General features: G+C 39.2%; 2 protein-coding genes across 3 annotated transcripts in view; one reads left to right on the forward strand and one right to left on the reverse strand.

Annotated features, from left to right (window-relative positions):
* Window positions 1-15,961, reverse strand: part of LOC124268413 (GDP-mannose 4,6 dehydratase-like) — a 67,360-nt gene extending 51,399 nt beyond the window's left edge. For both annotated transcript variants that reach the window (XM_046703382.1, XM_046703381.1), the window contains exons 1-2: window positions 15,859-15,961; window positions 467-511 (exon numbers count right to left, since the gene is read on the reverse strand). In XM_046703382.1, the coding sequence (XP_046559338.1) occupies window positions 467-511; window positions 15,859-15,957 (144 nt within the window). In that variant the 5' untranslated portion in view covers window positions 15,958-15,961. The remainder of the gene's footprint in view (window positions 1-466; window positions 512-15,858) is intronic.
* Window positions 15,962-16,175: 214 nt separating this feature from the next.
* LOC124268412 lies at window positions 16,176-23,857 on the forward strand. Its single transcript, XM_046703380.1, has 5 exons — window positions 16,176-16,511; window positions 18,010-18,210; window positions 20,777-20,944; window positions 21,424-21,593; window positions 21,833-23,857. Exons 1-5 carry the CDS (start codon window positions 16,319-16,321, stop codon window positions 22,391-22,393), a joined length of 1,293 nt encoding a protein of 430 aa, XP_046559336.1. The 5' UTR covers window positions 16,176-16,318; the 3' UTR covers window positions 22,394-23,857.
* Window positions 23,858-24,168: the final 311 nt, after the last annotated feature.

Genomic DNA, 24,168 nt, shown 5'->3' on the forward strand with positions numbered 1-24,168 from the left:
TGTACATTATCTCATTACAAGTCACAACATCTCAGTCCTATATGTGACGATTCAATTTTGAGACAATGAACAAAATTTGGAGGTAAAGCTAAAATACCTAAAATAACAAAATTGTATTAATTTGATCAGTCAAAAGGTCAACATGTCCCTTTTCCTAAAAAAAGTCACCTTCAAGAATTCCTGACAAGAATGGAACATGAAACTGTTCGGAAAACAGTCTAAGGGAGGTAATCCAAATATGACTGGCCGACAAAATCAAATGCAGCACCAGTTGTGTCCCTTGAAATACTACAGAGTGTTATAACAATGTCAGAATTTGAAAATGAATGAGAATTCTGCATAAGGGATGGCTTCTGTGTGAGAAGCAGAGTATTTAGTATTGCTGGTCCTATATTTGTACTTAGTGGGCCTTCAGAGGACATTAGTTAGCAGTTTTACAAGATATACAAATGAAATAAGAACTTACTTCATATCCTTTGCCAAGAAGAAACTCGGCCAGGTAGGAACCATCCTGAAAATAGATAAATAAATGTCAAAATTTCAGAAAATGCACATTTTCACATAAAATGTTTAATTCTGAATTCTGCATCCATACAGCCCTTGAACCAAAATTATTGAAAGCATAACATCACAACGTTTATCTCCAAAGATGTTTGCTTTTACCCATTGGTACAAGAAATCTATATGAATCATGGGTTGAACACCTCATATCACTTAAGTATGATTCTAGATAGATTTTAAAAAATGTAGGATTATGGTAAAAATATAACTAAAGATAAATATAAATACTATAACATAATTATCAGCAATCAAGAAATAGTTGGGTTGTGTATGCTAACTTCTCAAGGCATTCTTTCCCTTCACATAATGCCGATATAATCATATATGAAATCTTGGACTGTCATTGAAATAAGCTCAAAAAGAAGAAAGTAATTATGTATACTTCAAAGTAATGAATTTCAGGTTTAATTCTCTCAACTGTAAACTAAAGACTGTTCTCTTCTCTTTTAAAGCACATAGATAAGACATAGTTTGGTATTTGAAATAAAATACAAATCTAAACACATCTCTATATCAGTTTTTATCCTGTTATTTATTGTCATCATATGAATAAGATCATCATTTTAATAATATCAAACAATCTTTTTGTTCTTAGCGTAAAGATCAAACCTCATTGCGAGTGCACAAATACATCAGGACCACAAATAAACATGTCACACCAAGAGAAAGGGAAGAGCTCGATTGAGAAAACATTTCAGCTATTTAATGTGTCAATAAGCATGAATAATAGTAATGACCACTGCCAATCGAGTGAAATAAAGTCACTCCTACATAAAAAGTCAGTTTTGAATGCTGCCAACTCGTAACTCAAGTGGTCTTCAGGGCTCCAGATAACTTTTGGGGGTGTGAGTGTACTTACACATCATATTGCAAGTGGAGGTGTACTGAGAATTTTGAAGGAGTACTGACATGTTTTTGTGTGAGCAAGTTGGTGATGTGGTTTGTCTGGACGATTTATCGATCACTATTTCCAACCATGTACTAGTATTTGTATTTGAAGACGCGTGAGAAATAACTGAGCGACCGTGTGATGCGCGAAATGTCAGGTCCTACTGGATATAAATAGGAACAATGTAGTTTTTAGCCAATCGAAAAATAGTGACGCATATCATTGCATGGCAACGCAAGTGATTCCTACTGTCGGGGTTTCCTCATGTGTCAAATCGTGTTTCGCAAAAGAAACTTGACAAGTATTATCCGAAATAGATTTCCATTTGCACGATACGCACGGAAATTAAATGTTAGACGTACAAAGGTATTTATGTGGGTACACGATACGCTTGAAATCTTATATTATGTCGTACTTGTTTGATTTTGAGGCATACATTACATCTGTACGCCCCTTATCTGTAGCCCTGGTCTTGACAGTAAACTCACACAAAGCTTGTCATAGACTCATCTCAGCACAAAGAGGGACACTCACTCACTCAGTCTTGCTGTGATCCAATGCTGTTTATATTGTTGTGTGACAGAAAAGTTTGTTTAGCCATGAAGTAGTTCTGGCAAAGCGATATTTTCACTGCAGTTTTCTCAAACTCAGAAGAAATCTCACTTAAGTATATAACAAATGAGGATATGACAGAGTGCAATGTGTCACCAAGATCCACAATTCTATGAATGGCATAGCAGCTGTCATCCTTCATTTCTCACAAGAACATCTGTACTAAGATATAGACAGGAGAAATGTTCTGTGGTGGCATCACTTCCAAATCAAGGCTATGGTTACCTTTAAATGTAAGCGGAGGTTGCCATCTGATCCTTTGGATCTTTGGTTGTGATAAAACCACCATGATTTTATGGCACTTCACTAAATCATTCATTTTGTTCAATGAACAGGGATGTTTCGACTATGAACTACTGTAAAGACTGTAAGAGTTGTCTCCCTTCAACTGTGACTCATTTTAACTTTTTAGAGGTTATCCTAGTGTGGTTATATACTGAGTTTCTGTCTATTCAGACTGTGGTGGAGCAAATGTCAATCAAGTTAATAAATTGTAAAGAAAACAATCAAATAAGGTCAAAAGCATTTTGAAGGGTTGGTTGGCTAATTGGAACCACAAAGTTTTTTAGGCCTGCAGGGTACATCAACACATGTCCCCCTTGAAACTGTGGACAACCTATAGTAACTGCCTCAAGAAGTTTGTACAGCTCATCAGAATAACATCACTAGGGGACTGCCCAACTCAAGAATCCAGTGCATTTGACACACAATTTTCACAAAATTTCTCACGCTTATATTTTCATATGATATTGTATTTCAAACAAAGGCTTCTTTTTCATCATGAAGTTTAAAAAATGCATAACAGCTCCAAAGCACGATAAATTATATAATCTCTTTTTTAAAAATTATTTAAAGCTTTTCAGTTTTATTGTATTCTACTGCACTACAATAATTATAATTGGTACCATCAGGGTTTTACAAGATGCAGAAATGTAAGTTCAATACGCACAAACAAACAAACACAATGGACACAGACAAAAATATGAGTGAGTGAGTGAGTGAGTGAGTGAGTGAGTGAGTGAGTGAGTGAGTGAGTGAGTGAGTGAGTGAGTGAGTGAGTGAGTGAGTGAGAGTGTGTAGTTTTACGCCACACTCAGCAATATTCCAGCTATATGGCGGTGGTTGGCAAATAATCCAGTCTGGACCAGACAATCCAGTGATCAATAGCATGCGTATTGATCTACACAATTGGGAACTGATGAGATGTGTCAACCAAGTCAGCTAGCCTGACCACCCGATCCCCCATTAGTCGCCTAAGCATGGGTTACTGAAGATCAATTCTCAAGTGAAGCATGAAGGTTCGAACAATACATTCAATATATACATGAAATATGGTACACATATTTCATTGAAGAATTTTCAATTTTGATGATTTTGAAAGTACCAAAGAAAAGGTGTTGAAGATGCTCTGAGTTCACTATCAAATATCACAGTCAATCTTAACTTAACTTAAAGGTCACATGCAACCAAAAAATCAAACATAATTAAAACACAATTATCACTTATTCATGACATATAATATACATTGCTGGTTACGAAAAAACATATAAACAAAATTATAAGCGTACAATCGCAGATCAAAAGTGCAATATTGTGTACTTGGGTTTACTTCCCAAGAAACGAAGCAGCCGGGATACCGAACCCAGTCAGAGCGGGTGGGTGTGCACTCAAGTGTAACGGCTGGTTCATTTGCAGATGCCCTCACAGCTCATTGTGTGTGTATATATAGAGATGTTGGGTTTTGTAAATACATGCTCATTTTTTGTGTATAACATTTTGCAATCAACAGACATCATAACATGTCATGTGTTCAAGTATCACACCTGCCTGTCTGTGTAATTACATAATGTGACAGAGACCAAACTCGGGCCATAAATCAATGCATTTTGTTTATGGTGTATAACCTGATTGGTGTTAAGTTCAAATTGCATGTGGTCAGTGATTGCAGTTGTGTATTGAATGTGGTAATTAGCAGACAGGCAGGCAGACACATAGGTGTCAATAAAACAGACATTGAGTTTTGTCTGTGACAACGACATATCTATATCACAGTTAGAAATTCTGTCAACGCTAAATAATGACACTGCTTTTAAGTATCAAACTGAGAAAGTGACTCGGTAAGAAGAACATGTGGTGAAATAGACAAATGAAATTATATAAACAGTTAATTTACTGTCATAACATATAAAAAGCTTGCGCCTGTGAAATATCAACAAAGCATTAGAAAAATAGCGCACACCAAAGCCTTCACCGAGTATTCACCGGACAACCCGCACGAACCTATTTCACTGCGCACATGCTATGAGCGCAGCCCAGCTGTTGAAACCACTTGAATTTCCCCAAGCTCTGGGGGAAAGTTAGTGAATCGTTTGAACTACGATTTCACACGGGGTTTTTCATCGCGTTATTTTTCAACTTTATAAGTTGAATTTGCATTTTTGATGATTTGTTTCAGTAAGTCCATACCGAAAGGTATCAGAATCTGCAAAGTTGTGTTTTACGTTGCATGTGACCTTAAATGTTTCTGATTTTTCATTTATCTTAAAGAAACGTACCCAATGAAGTCTATAATATCTGGCAAGTCTAGATTACGTACATTTTCAGAAAATGAAGAGTCTCTGGTCTCTTTTCATCACATTTTACTAACATAATTTGACCACTGTTTTATTTGCTAAAATATTTCATTTAGAGACTAGATGGTTGTCTGCATTAACAGCAGAAGAGGGCTTAAGGCAATGTGATCACAGTTTCTTCCCATGGACTCCTCCAGGGTTGAAAACACACGCCTGATAGTTTGGTATACCACAGCCTAAGAACATTATACACAAATAATATTCCGCCATTAAAGATGTCTTTGCATTGAGCATGCAGGGCTAAAAATATCCTGACAGTGCTTGACTACCATATATGAAAAATAGATACAAACAATACTACCTACAAGCTAAAAAGAACCCTAACTCTTGATAATGATCGTGTTACCAAGGGGTAACACTGAGGGGAAATATGTGGATGTGATCAGGAGAATAGGAGACAATCTACCACACAGCTCTACCTCACTTTCATAAACAACCATGCTCTGATGACTTTCAATGGTCACTCCTATACAAGTCCCGGTAATGCCCTTTCTGTAACGCCCTTTCTGCCTGAACAAGCATACATGATCATTGCAAGGTTTGTCTAGATCTAGACTTGTTGTTGACACAGTCCAATGCAAGGTGTGTCTGATCTAGACTTGCTGTTGAGACAGCCCAATGCAAGGTGTGTCTAGATCTAGACTTGTTGTTGACACAGTCCAATGCAAGGTGAGTCTGATCTAGACTTGCTGTTGACACAGTCCAATGCAAGGTGTGTCTAGATCTAGACTTGCTGATGACACAGTCCAATGCAAGGTGTGTCTAGATCTAGACTTGCTGTTGACACAGTCCAATGCAAGGTGTGTCTAGATCTAGACTTGTTGTTGACACAGTCCAATGCAAGGTGTGTCTGGATCTGAGTTGTTGTTGACACAGTCCAATGCAAGGTGTGTCTGGATCTAGACTTGTTGTTGACACAGTCCCATGCAAGGTGTGTCTAGATCTAGACTTGTTGTTGACACAGTCCAATGCAAGGTGTATCTGGATCTAGACTTGCTGTTGACACAGTCCAATGCAAGGTGTGTCTAGATCTAGACTTGCTGTTGACACAGTCCAATGCAAGGTGTGTCTAGATCTAGACTTGTTGTTGACACAGTCCCATGCAAGGTGTATCTGGATCTAGACTTGTTGTTGACACAGACCAATGCAAGGTGTGTCTAGATCTAGACTTGCTGTTGACACAGTCCAATGCAAGGTGTGTCTAGATCCAGACTTGTTGTTGACACAGTCTAATGCAAGGTGAGTCTGGATCTAGACTTGTTGTTGACACAGTCCAATGCAAGGTGTGTCTGGATCTGAGTTGTTGTTGACACAGTCCAATGCAAGGTGTGTCTGGATCTAGACTTGTTGTTGACAAAGTCCAATGCAAGGTGTGTCTGGATCTAGACTTGTTGTTGACACAGTCCAATTCAAGGTGTGTCTAGATCTAGACCTGTTGTTGACACAGTCCAATGCAAGGCGTGTCGAGATCTAGACTTGTTGCTGACACAGTCCAATGCAAGGTGTGTCTAGATCTAGACTTGTTGTTGACACAGTCCAATGCAAGGTGTGTCTGGATCTAGACTTGTTGTTGACACAGTCCAATGCAAGGTGTGTCTGGATCTAGACTTGTTGTTGACACAGTCCAATGCAAGGTGTGTCTGGATCTAGACTTGTTGTTGACACAGTCCAATGCAAGGTGTGTCTGGATCTAGACTTGTTGTTGACACAGTCCAATGCAAGGTGTGTCTGGATCTAGACTTGTTGTTGACACAGTCCAATGCAAGGTGTGTCTAGATCTAGACTTGCTGTTGACACAGTCCAATGCAAGGTGTGTCTGGATCTAGACTTGTTGTTGACACAGTCCAATGCAAGGTGTGTCTAGATCTAGTCTTGCTGTTGACACAGTCCAATGCAAGGTGTGTCTGGATCTGAGTTGTTGTTGACACAGTCCAATGCAAGGTGTGTCTGGATCTAGACTTGTTGTTGACACAGTCCAATGCAAGGTGTGTCTAGATCTAGACTTGTTGTTGACACAGTCCAATGCAAGGTGTGTCTAGATCTAGACTTGTTGTTGACACAGTCCAATGCAAGGTGTGTCTGGATCTAGACTTGCTGTTGACACAGTCCAATGCAAGGTGTGTCTAGATCTAGACTTGTTGCTGACACAGTCCAATGCAAGGTGTGTCTCTGATCTAGACTTGTTGTTGACACAGTCCAATGCAAGGTGTGTCTAGATCTAGACTTGCTGTTGACACAGTCCAATGCAAGGTGTGTCTAGATCTAGACTTGTTGTTGACACAGTCCAATGCAAGGTGTGTCTGGATCTAGACTTGTTGTTGACACAGTCCAATGCAAGGTGTGTCTAGATCTAGACTTGCTGTTGACACAGTCCAATGCAAGGTGTGTCTGGATCTAGAGTTGTTGTTGACACAGTCCAATGCAAGGTGTGTCTAGATCTAGACTTGTTGTTGACACAGTCCAATGCAAGGTGTGTCTAGATCTAGACTTGTTGTTGACACAGTCCAATGCAAGGTGTGTCTAGATCTAGACTTGTTGTTGACACAGTCCAATGCAAGGTGTGTCTAGATCTAGACTTGTTGTTGACACAGTCCAATGCAAGGTGTGTCTAGATCTAGACTTGTTGTTGACACAGTCCAATGCAAGGTGTGTCTAGATCTAGACTTGTTGTTGACACAGTCCAATGCAAGGTGTCTGGATCTAGACTTGATGTTGACACAGTATTTGATTCATCGTCAACCACAGTCACAGATGGCATGGATGAAAATGACTACATTCCTCAATATGTGCACACATAATTTCAACTTGAAAACTGTGGTATATTTAAAAATATTTATATAATATATGTTTTGTATTCTTTGAAAGAAAGTTTACTGTAAGAAGGCAGTGGTACAGACTAACTATTGTCGTACCTGGCTTGGATATATTCCATTTCGACTACCTTTGTTTGATAACTAACAGCCAAATTCAAGTAAAAACGCTCATTTCTACAAATTTATTCAATCCCAATGACAACGACTTGATTTCATGAAGGAATACGGTCAGTGAATACAAGAGTAAATCATAACAACCCTACTGTACGTACTTTACATTTATCGTGTCTTAAATCTTAGAAATGGCATTGAAAACTTAAAGACTAACAATTCTGAACAACTGAACAATTAACAACTGAATAGAAAACACAGCAGGCTTATCTCCTAAATATTTGCTAAGGTCATTATCTGTTCTCACCTGAATAGTAAATGGCAGGTGTGCACCAGGAAATGAATTAAATCAAAACACTCTGGATTAACAGATACACCTGACAGAATCAATATCTAATTACCTCAACTGTCTTCAACATGAATCGATGAACAAAGTGACAATGATTTCTCCAAACACATTGGTCTATGTCTGAAAAGCATAGCTGTACAATTGCAGGTGTTACGTTGTTGAGAAGTGCATGATTAACAAAAACAGCATCTTATTATTGGTCTTGCTAGAAACAGAAAAGAAACTGTGATTACGCCTTATTTCAATTATTTCAGTCTATAGATTACAGTGCTGCTGCAGCTTGAAGCATACACTAAGCACTGTTTCATGCAATCTGAACAATCTTGTACTGAGTGTGCTGGACTAACACTAAGTCTCTAAATACATGTAATTTTGATAGAAATAAACAATTCCTTTAAAACTGAAAAGGAGCCCAATGCAATCCAGACTTGCTTCATTTAGGGCCTTAGCATTGAAGAAAGGGCTACACAGCAGAGAAAATAATGTGGTTCCTTATGAGACTGTGAGACACACTATGATTGTGGTTTAATCATGAGATTTCTGTTTCAAGTAACACCCTCATGTTCTGTAAAAGGATCCAGTGACAGCAAACCGATCTGTCTGATGTTGTAATTCTTCTAACACAATAACATGCACATGACTGCACTTTCCAAACTTGTCCTAGTAATTTTATGTCAACAATGTATGACATTTCAGCTAATTAAAAGAACTGTCTGGGTCAGCTAATGCTAACATCTCAAAAGGTACTTCATGGTTTTATGCTAACATCTCAAAAGGTACTTCATGGTTTTATGCTAACATCTCAAAAGGTACTTCGTGGTTTTATGCTAACATCTCAAAAGGTACTTCATGGTTTTATGCTAACATCTCAAAAGGTACTTCATGGTTTTATGCTAACATCTCAAAAGGTACTTCATGGTTTTATGCTAACATCTCAAAAGGTACTTCGTGGTTTTATGCTAACATCTCAAAAGGTACTTCATGGTTTTATGCTAACAACTCAAAAGGTACTTCATGGTTTTATGCATGTGTTTGTTGTTGCCACACTCCACAATAATCACGCTGTATGATAATGGCTTCATAAATGTTCAAGTCATTCCAGAGATTGATACTATGAGCAAGAATGACACACTTTCAACCAAGTCACAAGGCATGATCATCTGAGCCAAGAAATTGCCTCTTCACTATTACAGTGATCTGAGCTAACCCAGTATCAGCCACTGGGGCTTGTATTGCTGATACACTCATTCACTGATAGCCATCTACATAATTATAATTAAGCAGGGGTAGAAATAACTTTAAAATTTCTAGTGTACTCCAGTACAGTGGCACATGTAAAATCACTTGCCCTGATAAGTTTTCCACTATACCATCCGTTTTCTTGTTGATTTTTTAAATAAACACCATTATTAACATTGGAGAGTCAACTGGACACCGGTACAGCGTGATATACAAATCAGAAAAAAGCACTGGACTCAGAAGTCGGGCAATGGGTTATTTCCACCCCTGATAAGTCGTAAATGGCTAAATTCGTTGGTATATGACCAGATGGTGGCCACCTGAATACGTGCAAACACCTAGTTGCAGGTACAGCAACGTGCAGCAAAGTACTGTGACTATGTGTCCCAGTCCACCCAGCTGTGAATGGGTACCTCGTAAGAATGGGAAAGCCGCAATAAGTCAGTGCGCCTAGTGGCTGCAAGAGGTGTATGATCCCCAGGGAGTTGAGGTTGATAATATGATGTGCCGTTGAGATTGACATCCATTGATCAAGGGAAAAAATACCAGCCTACTAGTTGCGCAGTGAAGCATATATAATATGTGTGCCGTAGGGATGCCACGATACATCGATGCATCGATACTTCGATAAGTCGATACAATTATTGATACATTCAAAACTGTATCGATATCTAGTCTTGAAAGTATCGGTTTAAATATGTTTATGTATCGTTTACATTTTGCAATTGCATCATGTTTTTTTATGTTATGAGAGTTATAAATGATTATTTTTCATGCACAAAGATGGGAAATTAGAACTTTTTAATCTCTGAGAATCAAAAATGTTGATCTTTTCATGGACAATTATAAAATATGAAACATTAATGTTCAAAATGTAACTAAATTTACGCAATAATGCCACAAAAATAGGTATTGGGATACGTATCGAATCAAGACAAGGGTATCATGATACGTATTGATTCATGAAACTCATGTATCGTGACATCCCTAACGTGCACTATATATATATATCCTATAATAATAACACATGGGACACACTGACAAAGTGCTGGTAATGCCAAATACTGAAACACGTCTGGATTCCGTGCAATGTTTTCAACACCACCTCCAGACACCTTCACAACCCATAATCAGATCTTAGTTATGATCAGATCTTGTGATGGCCCAAGGACATCCCATTACCAGATTACAGGCCATGTCAGAACTGTGACTGGCCAATGAAATGACCAAGATTGTACAGCAGTAGTTCTTATTGGCCATGTATATTATCTCTTCCCACTTGATCCATTGAAGTGAGGGAGAGGTGATGATGTTGACAGCCATCACAGACAACATCTAACATTTGGATTACACTGTGTTTGCCTTTTCCAGGTTGCATGATAAAAATATACATTCTGACTGTCTCTTTCCAAATCTAGTTTGTTTGTTTGTTTGTTTGTTGTTTAACGTTTCACTCAGCAATATTCAGTCTATATGGTGCCGGTCTGTAAATAATAGAGTCTGGACTAGACAATCCAGTGATCAACAGCATGAGCATCAATCTATGCAACTGGGATACGATGACATGTGTCAACCAAGTAAGTGAGTCTGACCTCCCGATCCCGTTAGTCTCCTCTAACGACAAGCATGGGTTGCTGGAGACCAATTCTAACCCGGATCTCCATGGGTATCCAAATCTAGTAAGCTACCCTCTGGTTGGTCGGATGAAAGGTCGTTCTGAAGTGACCATTATGGGATGTCCTCACAACCTTATTTAGAGTGATGATTAAGATCTGAATTTGCTCAAAATGCTCACAACTATTTTGGTAGTACAGCAAGCATGTCCAACAAAATCTGGCAATCAGTTTTAGAGGAGAATCAAAAATGTACATATTGGTTGATTTAGTGTCAATATATTAATATCAGCCCTCAGGGAAGCTACCATATAATTCATTAAAAACAATATTACGGATTTAGATTACAATATTGAATTAAAAAGTTAGAATGAATTAATGCAACGTTGCATTAGATCGACTCTCGCACCCTCTACCAGCCGAACAATAGTTCAAGTGAACCCCATAGAGTCATGTCCCTTGGAGAGCTCTTTACGAATATCCTATGCACAACTTGTCGGCAAACACTGACAACATCGCGTGTGACAGTTTTCGATGGACACAGCAATTGTTTACATTCCATATTAGGCAAGTGTTCTCTGTGTGGAAGCTGTTCGCACAAAGTTCAATTATCGATTTCAGGCAAGTCGTAAGGGATAATAAGTGTTTTATTGCATCAAAGGAAAACTAAAGTGAGTGCATATGCCCCAGTATATATAATATAGGTCAAAATATTGTCAAAAATGTGTGACATTGTGCCTTTATACCAAACGCTTTATACTCAGCGTGGTTTGGTCACTCAACCGCTTGCTGCGACAGTACAGTAATTACCAACATGTTTAATGCATGCAATCAATATCATCTCCTTCCGGCCTCCTGTGGGCTGGAAGTACAACATTGTAGTATCCATCACTTGATGTCCACTTGTCACACCTCCCAGTCAATGGACTATCGAAACAGCACTGTTTCTATACTTTGGGGAATATTTTCATTATTTTATTTTTTCTTGGTTAAACAGACATTTTAGATAACCTTTCTGTAGTTTAACAAGTGATAAGAAATATTTATATCTATTTGTGTCTTGTCAAGAATTCAAGAGTGAGTGAGTGAGCGAGCGAGTATAGTTTTATGCCGCTTAAAGCAATATTCCAGCACCACCACAGTGGGGTACACCAGAAATGGGATTTAAATAAAGACTGGGACAGGGCACCAAGCTTACACATGTTCCACGCTGACCTTTAGCCAATATATAAACAACTGGCAATGGCAGGATTGCAAGCTCTGAACTGGTCCCCAGAAAACCACGTGGGTTGTAAGAGGCATCACAGTGGACAACATGGTCAGTCTCGGTTAATGTATTGTTAGCATGGCAGGTGGTGTGAACTGCTGTCATAATATTACACTAGGAGTGTCTATGATTGACCGACAACCACCATATAGCTAAAATATTGCACAGTGTGGCATTAAACAACACTAAACAATTGTAAATCAAAGACATTTAACTCAGAAACAACCAAATCATCGCCTTGTCCTAAATTCCCAAACATTTATACCATGTCAAACACTACCCCTGAGTATGTCCAATTAATGATTTAGACAGGTTCGTAATATCAAACACTTCCAACATTCAATTTCACAATTCAGGTGAAAATCAAGAAAAATTACAAACTTTGAGTTTGCTCTGGTTTTCCGAATGTTCGAAAATGTCAGGGTATGTCTTAACAATAACCAGGAATAAATGTGAGCAGATTGATTTGTCACTTGAAGCACAGAATGTGTGAAACCACCCATCCAAGTTACCATGCCACATATAAAACAAATAAACAGCATTGTTAAGAGTGAGTGAGTGAGTGAGTTGGGTTTTCCATCGCTTTTAGCAATATTCCAGGAATAACATGGCGAGGGACACCAAAAATGAGCTTCATAGATTGTACCCATGTGAATCGAATCCCAGTCTTCGGCATGATGAGTGAACGCTTTATCCACTGGACTACCCCACCACCCCTGCAAGGTTCAGTAGTGTGCCAGATATGTCAGCATGCTATAGGTTGTGAATGAGTATAGTTTCACGCTGCTTTCAGCAATATGCCAGGGGAAAGCAGGAACGAGATCTAAATATTGTACCCATGTGGGGAATCGAACCAAAGTCAGTCAGCTGCAACAGCTGAATCTTATCAAAGCCATATTTAGATCATAACATGAGTCAGTATTGTACGCCAACATATGTTGCCACAAACTGGCAAAAATTATCTTTCTACTGCTACTTTTTATCAGATATTATTGCTCATATTGATTTGAATATTTCTGAAAGCTTTGTAACATATTGCACCCTTTGTAAAATAAATCATTAAACTGGATTTCATGACATTGAACCTGTAACAACCAACCAAATACAGATCATTTTTTTTATTGAAATCATCATTACTGTCAAATGACGTGAGTGAGTTCAATTTTACGACGCACTCAGCAATATTCCAGCCATATGGTGGCAGCTGTGAAATGATGAATCCAACTAGTAATAATACAATAGTTTGTTGTGAATTAATTGATTAAATTTTCTCAAAGGTGATTTCATCGATGCTAACATCAAACAGGGCAAAACAAAATGTGCGATATATCCACCTGCTGATCACACATTAAGTGAGTGAGTGAGTTTTGTTTTACGCCGCACTCAGCAATATTCCAGCTATATGGTGGCGGTCTGTAAATAATCGAGTCTGGACCAGACAATCCAGTCATCAACGGCATGAGCATCGATCTGCGCAATTGGGTCAACCAAGTCAGCGAGCCTGACCACCCGATCCTGTTAGTCGCCTCTTACAACAAGCATGGGTTACTGAAGATCAATATTCTAACCCGGACCTTCACGGGTTGATCACACATTAAGCATGTAAAGAGGTATCAGTACCAATTACTGAGCGGCTAATTAGGTTTTTAGTAACAAACTTCAGAGCTCATTTCCTTAAAACTGTTTCTCTGATCAGTTTCATATGTCTTCATTGTCTTGGTCATTGCTTTATTACAATGAGAATGGTAACGAACCAATGGCAAAACATTTGGAGACAGATTTGGTTACAAAACCTGAAATTCTTAAAGTCATTCGCCATCAAGGTGATTTAATCCCTGTGAAACAAAGGACACTAATTGTATTCTTGTTTCAACAGTCTGTAAACACATTACTTACAAGAACATCACACCAGCATCTCACCCATAACGAGCGGGATCAGCTCGTGAGTCTACTATCGTGTCTACCTTGAAAGAATAATTGACAGACAATAATCCCAATTACACTAAAGAAGTCATGAAAGGCCAAGCAAGTAATTTTTTTTTTTTACTTGCCAGGCAAGTAATGACCTGGAAAACTAAAACCAGATCTCATGTTGTCATGGTGCATGTTCTGGAGGAAATGCTCTATGCCCTTAATCAAGCATTAACCATTATCACAAAACATAAACAACAATATTCAAAAATAAATTCCATAACATATGAAAATAATGAAATTATAAAAGAAACTTCAGTTATAAAGTTCTATGTAGGTGTTGACATACACACTCTGGTGTGTTGGTGGTACAACCTATTTCAGGATATTCTGACATACCTCTAAACATGAGAAATAAGGTAACCATGTTTGAATACACATTAGATTATAAAAGATATATTGTCTCCAGGTAATTTACCATCACTAATCCCCGTGAAATAATGCACAGCAATTGTAATCCTGTTTCAATAGTCTGTAAACACATCACTTAAAACAACATCACAAGAACATTCGACCCATAACGAGATGAACCGTCTCATGAATCTAACTTGAAAGAATAATTGACGTACAATAATCCTCATCAGTCATTAAACCAGTAATTAGTGAACAGGCTAATTAGTAATTATAGCAGACACTAAAACAGATCATATGTTGACTGTTATGAAAGAAATGTTATTGGCACAGAGATAATAGAGAGCTGTTGCGTCACACAGACATTGTAAATTCGTGAATAATATCTTGAGCTTTACATAAATTTATCTTCAATAAGTTAAAATGACATGTTCATGCGATTATTGTGACAACAAATGTTCTCAGGTGTCTGATTAACCCATAGGAGGGGGATTATATACAATTCATCAGTCAAGCATTTGTGGTGAGGTTTGTCATATGTCCAAAAGATATATCATTTACTGTTAACTAAATATTTCACTAATAGGAAGTGTGCCATGAAACTTCAAGGATGTAACATGTTATGTTTGGAATAATTTTAGAAATGGCATTGTGAATTCATAACTTTAATGATTATTATGGAATTTTGATTGTACTCACAAACTGTAACTCTGAAACATTCAGTATAGGTAAAGGCACTTTGGAATATTTTATTTATCTTTCTTTAATACTAATAGGAAGGGGAATACATGTCAGTGATACAAGATGTGTGAGAAGAAAAAGAGGATGGATAGAAAGGGGATGGAAGCCTACAGCTTATATGTGCTCAATATGTTATCAGAATATCACTACCAGTAGAATGGGTTTTTTTTAAAAAAAACAACAAAAAAACATTATTCAAAGAAAAAAACCTCTCATTGTCTTGCAAATACTTTCATGGTATAATTAAGTCATGTTTGTTCTGAGCTCTCCTGTAAAGCAGTCGTTATTCTGCTCTTAGCTGTATAATGGGCCGCCACCGCCCCCACCCCCCTGTATGCGAATAAAACATCATTCAATTAGAAAAGGTAGCCAATTTGCCTTTGAAATAAATAGTTAAGAAATCGTTATTCACAATCATACTCATGCTGACAGACATGTTAATAATTCCGGGTGAATGTTTCGTTAGTTAGAGATGTTGGATATTATCCTTACTGTTAATTCCTGCGAACGTTTCATTCAAGCTTAATACATTTTGACGGGTGTTGAGCAACCGGTATGTCTCGTTACAACACGTACCTGCACGTGAAGCAATCATTGTATGCAACTTGGAATCTTATCCAAATCACGTTTCACTGATAAGAAAACACAGTTTTGTATATATCAAACTCCCATTACAAACATCTGTCTTTTAAAACATAAAACCAATACCTGTCCTGTAATACCGGTGATAAGAGCAACTCTTCGTTCGCTTGCTTGTGAAGACGCCATCTTGCTGTCGTGGATTCCCTTCAAAGTCACGTGGTTCATCTAAATATAGCCTTTTGGATATCACGTGACAGTCCACGTTGTCGCTGTGCTAAGAATAGCCCGATTACTCGCATGCTGGGTCTAATTTTAGACCGGATTTTCCACAATCGTAAACGGCAAATTTTCAACCCATTTGCGAGTGTCAAAAGGTGATTGGCTGTTTCCTAGCAACCTGAGACGCGTCCCTTTGCTCTCGACCAATGGAATGTTGATTGTTTGCCCTGCTTTGTTGTCCCTTGAAAGCGACTGAGGGCACGATAGCGACATGTTGTAAATAAGTAAAGGTATTAACAGTTATCCTCAGCAGTTAAACGGATGCATTTTACCCGTTAGGATCGCATTTGGACGATTATAATCAACCATGAACGAGAATGAACTCGCGATGTCTCGTGGTGTGGATTTATTTCTCCAGTCGATCGGATTACAAGGATATATATCCAGCTTTCTTCACAGAGGTTACGATCGCGAGACAGACCTACAGTATATAGGGGAGGACGATTTAGATGCAATGTGCATTATGGATCCCTCCCACCGGCGTGACCTACTTTCGGCAGGTGAGTAGTCCGACAGCTGACAGAATATCGGGTACTTTTAGCTCGATAATCTTACTGGGGCTTAAGGATCTTATCGACTGATAGTATGATCTATGTGCACAGTCATAATCTGTCTTAGTGCGATAGTTAAACAAGGGGTGATAGGAATATATTTGCATATACAGAGATTTCTGAAATTTTGCTATAATTCTATTTTCAGGTAGACTACAGGCTGTTTTGTGTCTAGGTTTATGTTTGTTTTTAAGCCTATATTGTATCATGGATGTCAGGCGGTTTAACCTACGTAGGTAATAGTTTTACCCACAATGCAGTGTGATATTTGTTATTTGCGAATGTTAGGAATATATTCCAAATGTATATCTTATCTGCTAGTTGTATGCTGGCCTTGGAGTACATAACATCATGGTGAATGAGGCCAGGTGACTGTCTAACGAGACAGTGAAGATGTTCCGCTTGACTGGTTTCGTGACTTGGGTGCTCATTTGAGAGCGTCAGTTGTCTGACAAACTACCCGTAACTGTTACAGTTTTACCCAACACAATCACGCGTTAATGACCCGAGGTGTGTGGTGTTGATTGGTGATTGCACAATCAATCCTGCACGTACCGCTAGATGGTCGGTACTCAGTGATAATGAATGTGGACTGTCTACAGGGGTCTTGACACAAGGATGACGTAAACAATACACTGTTTGACATAGCTGATATAATTGCACGACAACGTCTTAACACCCAGTGTATAAACAATGTATATACAATTAACTTTGTGTCTTTCGGGTGGGTTTGTTAATGGGGCATTGGGATGTGTCTTCACATGGGTTTGGTAATTGTGTTTCAGAATGATATGTTTGTCTGGGCATGTTGAAGGTACATGCATATCGCATGTATTGGTGGCACATGAACACAAGCAATTATCCTTGAAGATCCGGGTTAGAATTGATCTTCAGCAGCCCATACATGTCGTAAGAGGCGACTAACGGGATCAGGTGGTAAGGCTCGTTGACTTGGTTGACACATGGCATCGTATGCCAATTTGCGTACATCGATGCTCATGCTGTTGATCACTGGATTGTCTGGTCCAGACTCGATTATTTACAGGCCGCCGCCATACAGCTGGAATATTGTTGGGTGTGGTGCTGAACAACAAGCAAACTTACTGGCATTAGTGGTAGAAAAGGGTAAGTTTTGAGTGAGTGAGTAAGTATGGTTTTACGCCGCTTTTAGCAATATTCTTGCAATATCACGACAGGGGCACCAGAAATGGGCTTAACACATTGTACCAATTTGGGAATCAACAGCCGGGCCTAGAGAGTTACTTTAACCATTAGACTACCCCGCCGCCTCGAGTCAGTGTTGCTTTTATTGCAACTAACCCAACGCAATGGTGGAATTAGAAGTGATGGATTACTGTTTAGTAGTAGTTGTTGTTGTTATTGTTGTTGTTGTTGTTGTTGTTGTTGTTGTGTCAAACTCATCAATGCCGGTGCTCCTTCTTCACAGCTAAGAAGCACAAGATCAGCGTGGAGAGCAAGTTGCTAGAATGGCTGCGGGGGTATGAGCTTGAGCATTACTTCGTCGGTTTCATCGGCAGCGAACTCGTGGACCTGGACGACATCGCACGTCTCAGTCTTCCCGACGTCAACGTGTACGACGAGCTGGAGATGACAATGCTGGGGCACCAACGGCGACTAGAGAGGGCAGGTGCGTAGACCAACTACATGTAGTTCTCCACTGTCCTACACTGGTACCAGACTGTAACAAGTCACGCACAGGAACAAGCGTGAATGTAACACACCAACACTTTCAAAACATCCATAACTCGTTCTAAAGTCCTTTTAGGAAGCCGAAGTAAACAGTACTTGGCAAAAAAAGTATACATTTGATCAATGGATTCGAACGAAATATTTAAAACGTTATCAAAGGTTATACGGATGAACAAAGTCTCCGAAACTGTTGTCCAGAACACAACCATGTATACATGAATATCAAATACAGCGAATACAATGGCAGTTCTTGATTGTTTCATTTTTAGACACAATTAAATATGTGCCTAGAATATCCTTTACTTGCGATATACAGTGAAACACTTATGTATTGCCCTGTAATGTTTGAAATAAAGTGTTAGAAACTTTTTGTATTTCACGAATACTATCACATCAGTTCAGAAAAAGGATCGAGGTATTTCCACGAATCATAGAAGCCCCAGCTAAGGCAATAATTGTCAACCTGTCACATGACCAATGGATGTTCACGTCATATTTTACACGGTGGTGCAGAGATGTAATTAGTGTGTAGACCTAATAATATGATCTTATCTCGCTGATGTTTTTGTTTGATATCATCAAGAAATAAACAAAAGATATTATTTTCACTGTAACAGTAAACTAAGTTGATACGTTTTCATTCATTTTGAGAACCACCTGAAAACTGTGCTTTTTGAAGAAGCTTGTCTTATCTATTCTTTTTGAAGAAGCTTGTCTTATCTATTCTTTTACCTCTTCTTTCTTTTCTTCTTCAAACCTCATCTGTCACACAGACCCTGAAACAAATATGCCCAATACATCCCATCTAGAATACTGGAAAGTATAGAATATTGGCAAGTCTATATTCCACAGTGTCGGAAAATGGAGAAAGTGTCATGGCTCCTATCTAATATACTTTATGAAGATAACTATGGAACTATTTCTGTAAAATATGTTTATTTCAGATATTAGATTTTATTCAACCAATCACTCTATACTCCACTCTTCCCAATCAAGGCGTCAGTGAAATACGACCGGCCCATGTACAATTATGAGAAATGAAAGTCGTTGGAATGCACGGAATGTACAGTATAAGCCAACATAGTATAGATTCTTCCCGACAGCTGATACCGTCACCACTAAGACTGTAATCACTACCTACGGATTAAAACGTCATGCTTAACTGGCAACAGATGGTTTAGAAGCCCCTTCGAACTTAATCCCGTGGAGTGAGATTTTACAGATTTAATTCCGTTTAACAATATTTTCAGAGAAACTATTAATGACAGACCGCTGCCTTTAACGCGGCAAACAACTATTGAGTAATGGCGACAGTGTGCTGGTGGTGATTGTGTAAACCTGTTCTGAAACCAAAGACCACAAATCTACTCAGGCATACCGATGTTACACCTTCATTCTTTTGAAAATGATATGTATGTCATGCTATCATGTCAGAGGTCAAATCATGACTGCAAAACTGCATCGTTTAACATATGTTCCCATGAGAAACTTTCATAAGCAATACGAATAGACGTATGACGTAACTAGGTCAAGCTATATATATATTTTAACCTACATTCGCGTGGGCTTGTTTACTTCCTCTAAGTGTATTGGACTAGGTGTCGTACTTCTAAACCAATACCGTGGACTTGTGAGAATGGCATGGTTTGCTATGCATTGTGAACGTGGTCGTATAATCTGCTCTCTCCACACAACATACCCGTAAATCTCAGCAATTACTGGCTTGTGTTCACCGTGGGCACGCTTCCTAACTGCAAAAGGCAGTCGGCGACCTTGAATCTTGAATCTGGGCCAGGAAAGCGTTAACAGTTTCAGCAATGTTAATAACCACAAACATCGTCCTAAATCGTCCTCTCAATCCTCATTTTATCATCCAAAACAGTGTTCCACTGGAGATATTGCTTGTGTGGGATCAAACGATATATCCTTGGATTTTGTACAATGCCCTGACCTCATCAGTTACATGACTCACAATGCTATGACGTCAAATACCTGATGACGTCACAATGGCATGATGTGGCTGCAGTGCCGTGTTCAGATGTACATATTTCATTGAAAACTAATGAAGAGTAATTCTTGATGATAAATAGAATATCACTCGTTCATAAAAGTAAAAATATTCTCAGCAAGCCTCGGATATTTGTAACTTTATCAACTCGTGTTGATATAATTGATAGCAGGAGACACTTGAGTGAGATTCTCTATATCTGAGACGTTTACGTAAAACGATTTACGACTAGATTAGAGCACTCTGTGGTAGGTCTACGTCACCATACAAGAGTGCAGCATTACATACGTCTGTCGCAAATCTACGTATGTTTCATACATCAAGAACTTTTAACACTAACAGTCTTACACTAGGTTTACTGGGAGTATGGTGATTACACGATCTAATACCCAACAATTGCATGCATTGTTTCCAAATGTACATTGTATAATACAACCATTCCTATAGCAGGAAGCTGCAGTGAGCTATATATATATTGTTTATGTTGTTTCGGCAGTGCGCCAGTTGAACAAGCGTCGGAGGACCGAAGACTCGGATCTCGAGGTTCCCGTCGCCGAGGGGTTCTGGGGTAAACCCACCAACCTCGACGACGCCAAGTACGACTTCCTCTGCGTGGAGGCCACCATAGCATCGACACGGGACGCCTCCAGAAGTCACAAAATAGGTAAGACAATGCTCGTACACAAACTGTGCAAGAGCGATCCACTCAGGTGTCTCCATTTAGCAAACTGTAACATCAGTAAGTGACCAGCTTATGTGAGATCAGAATATATTCCACGATCTTCATATTCGATGACTTAAAGAGTGTTTGATTAGCCTTTCGAAAAAAACACACTCTTTTTCTGGCGTTCAAATGATCGGCCTGCATCATCACTTCCGGTTTCCACATCAGCTTTCACTAAAATAAAGTTACAACTGTCATTATATAACTAAAATAAATTTATTTATTAAAGTTACCGTAAAACAAGCCCACTTTCGCATCAATCTACATATGCCATTTCTCAAATTGTAGCAGTGTAGACACACATTTCCTCTTCACGTGTGTGTCAGGGCACTTAGTGCGTCTCAGGTTCTTGCTGTTTTTGTTGTGCCCCATGCCTTTTGGTGAGGTTTCCATGTCCAACAATGTGCTTGTTTCCACAGACTTCATGGTCGATTCCGGAAGTGACGTCACAACGTTACAAGAAGATCTTTTGTACACCTTAAACCCGGAGCTCATCGGACCCATCAACAGCAAGGGAGTTCACTCTTCCAGGAGGAAGAGCCTGTACAGAGCCAAACTCACCATTGGAACTCAAGACCTGGAAATAGAGGTAAATTATCAGCCTTCGACAAAGCGACGTGAGACGTTCACGACACATTCATATGATTGTATTTTTATAAAACCTGTGGGGTTACATTTTGTCGAGATTTAAGCAATATTTGAATAAGTAATATTATATATTTGAAACATTGACATCCCCTTTCTTTGACACTGAGTAAGGACTGTGAATACTGTTGATGTTCTATTGCGCGAATCACCTACTAGAAATACGTTTATTGGCTTTTTCAGGTTATGGGAGAATCTTATAATTCACTGGGAAGTCGCGTGCTACGTCATTTCCGGCATTACATCACGGGATCTAAACATATATGGCTACCTGGTGACTTCTTTGACCCAACGATGTCGTCTGCCCTAATGAACGCAAGCCGACCCGATGATTCTTCCGAATGCAAGAAACAAGCTCCTACCATTCACGAAACAGGCGAGTCGTCCAAGAAACAGTCAGGCGAGACAAACACAGTGACGTCACAAGATACCACCATGACGTCACACAATACGCCCACGTCACATCATACGTCAAATTCCCCTGAAATAACAGACGACAATATTGTTCATATAAACCAACAAGACGTTATAACACACGATAATGAAATAGCAGCTAGGGGTTCTGCTCTGGAGGTCAGTGCACCCTCAGATAGTGATAATCGTGACTCGGGGGATTGTGTACGTGCAGCAGAACAGGTTCGCGAGTGTTTCAGCGGTGGCGGAGGAGAAACAGATGGCAATATTCCCGGAAAGCATTCAGTACATAACGGCCAGATATTACACAATGGAGACACTAATTCATGATGAAGACAGGGAATGAAATACTTCCCACTGACGCGCCAGCCATGCTGTATTCAGCCATTGTGATGAAGGCATCATGAATGACAATGGCACCGATGGCGGTAAAGTAAACACTGGACACAGCTCGTTGTGTTCTCGCTCGATGGCGACTGTATGGCATAGTTTGATGATTACAGTGAAACAGTAAAATTGTTTCGAGACACGAGTCACACTCTGCTGCCTGGGACCAGGAGTTAATACTCTCTACTGGTGGAGATGCATCACTGAGGCCGAATAGACTGGATAATCGAGACTGCAGGTCTGACGTCCTCTACCTGTTCTTTCTCAATGCTAATTCATAACGTGAACACAGAGCTTGCAAGCATAATGGTGCTACTATTTAAATGATATTTGCAGATGAAACTGGTTTACGTGTTACGCCACATCCCCGATTGCTACAGTGAAACAAAGACTACAAGTCTATGGAGAAACAATGGGGACATTACACTATTTGACCCTTTCCTCAGTAGTGTGGGAATGGCGACATCAGTGTCACTACGTTTCACCGTGTGCAATTAAAAACAACTAAAATATTTGCATAACCATACAAACTCCCATCTTAACCCAGTGTCCAATGTAATGCATCAGAAGCGTGTGCATATAGATCACCGTCAGATAGCGATGACACCGGGTGTTCGGGAAATGTGACACCCATGGCATCGAGATCCCACATGAAACACCCCACACCCCTCTGCCCTGCTGTACAGGTCATTTCCCCAACAAGTGTTGATCTGTATTATCGATGTTGTCCTACTGCTAGACGTGTGATCATGGTGTTATTTACACCGAACTCCAGCTGGCCCTTTCTATACTCAGCCCTTTCTATAACCTGCCCCTAAATAACACATGGGGTGGCATGTTTATAGATAACACTAGTACGATGAACATTATTTATCCTACTGTATATTCACATGCAGTATTGTTATGACGTATATTTAATATTACAGTTTGTTATCTATTCAGCTGTGTTCAAGCGGTGATGATGAGCATGTCTGATCGATGGTTCTATAACCGGTAATACATTGTGTCACGAATACGTAACGTGTACAAGTGTAGATTGCAATCAAATGAAGTTGGTACTAGATTGTTTAGACACTATGTAATTTCTTAACAATTAGTTTTTACCAAAGATGCATATTTTCATAGCTATTTTAGAGCATTTTTGTTCAGATGTTTTTATTATCCAGATATTTTGGCCTAAAATACGTTATTTGATCAATCTACATGTGTAGCTTCATAAGGCCATTCGGTACCATACTTGCATCATTGACTTCTCCTGACATTCCGTGCTCATGTTCACGATTCACATTTCAATGTGCAATTAAATATTGCTCAAGTAAATGTTAACATGTAATATGTTATTTATAGAAAGTACGTTTTATTTGTTATTGTTTTGTACTTGTAAACATAAACTCTTACTTGTTCTCACTGGAAGAATTTGTTGTTTATCGCATGTTTTTTCTTCACATTCAAACATGCCGAGAGATGATTTTAAACCCTACTCTACACGTGGCTGGGTTTTTACCCCGAAGATGGCGCGCGGTGTGGTGGGACAGTGGTTAAACCGTTAGCTCATGCCGAAGGTCGGGTTCGATTACCCACAAATGTGAGAAGACCATTTCTGGTGTCACCCACTGTGATACTGCTGGAATACTGGTAAAAGCGGCGTAAAACCAACTCACTCCCTAAAAGCACTAGGCGCTCACGAATGCTCGCGTACACACAAATACACGATGTGA

Source organism: Haliotis rubra, unplaced genomic scaffold (assembly GCF_003918875.1).
Source record: "Haliotis rubra isolate DU_JTF1 unplaced genomic scaffold, ASM391887v1 Scf138, whole genome shotgun sequence".
NCBI classification, from domain to species: domain Eukaryota; kingdom Metazoa; phylum Mollusca; class Gastropoda; order Lepetellida; family Haliotidae; genus Haliotis; species Haliotis rubra.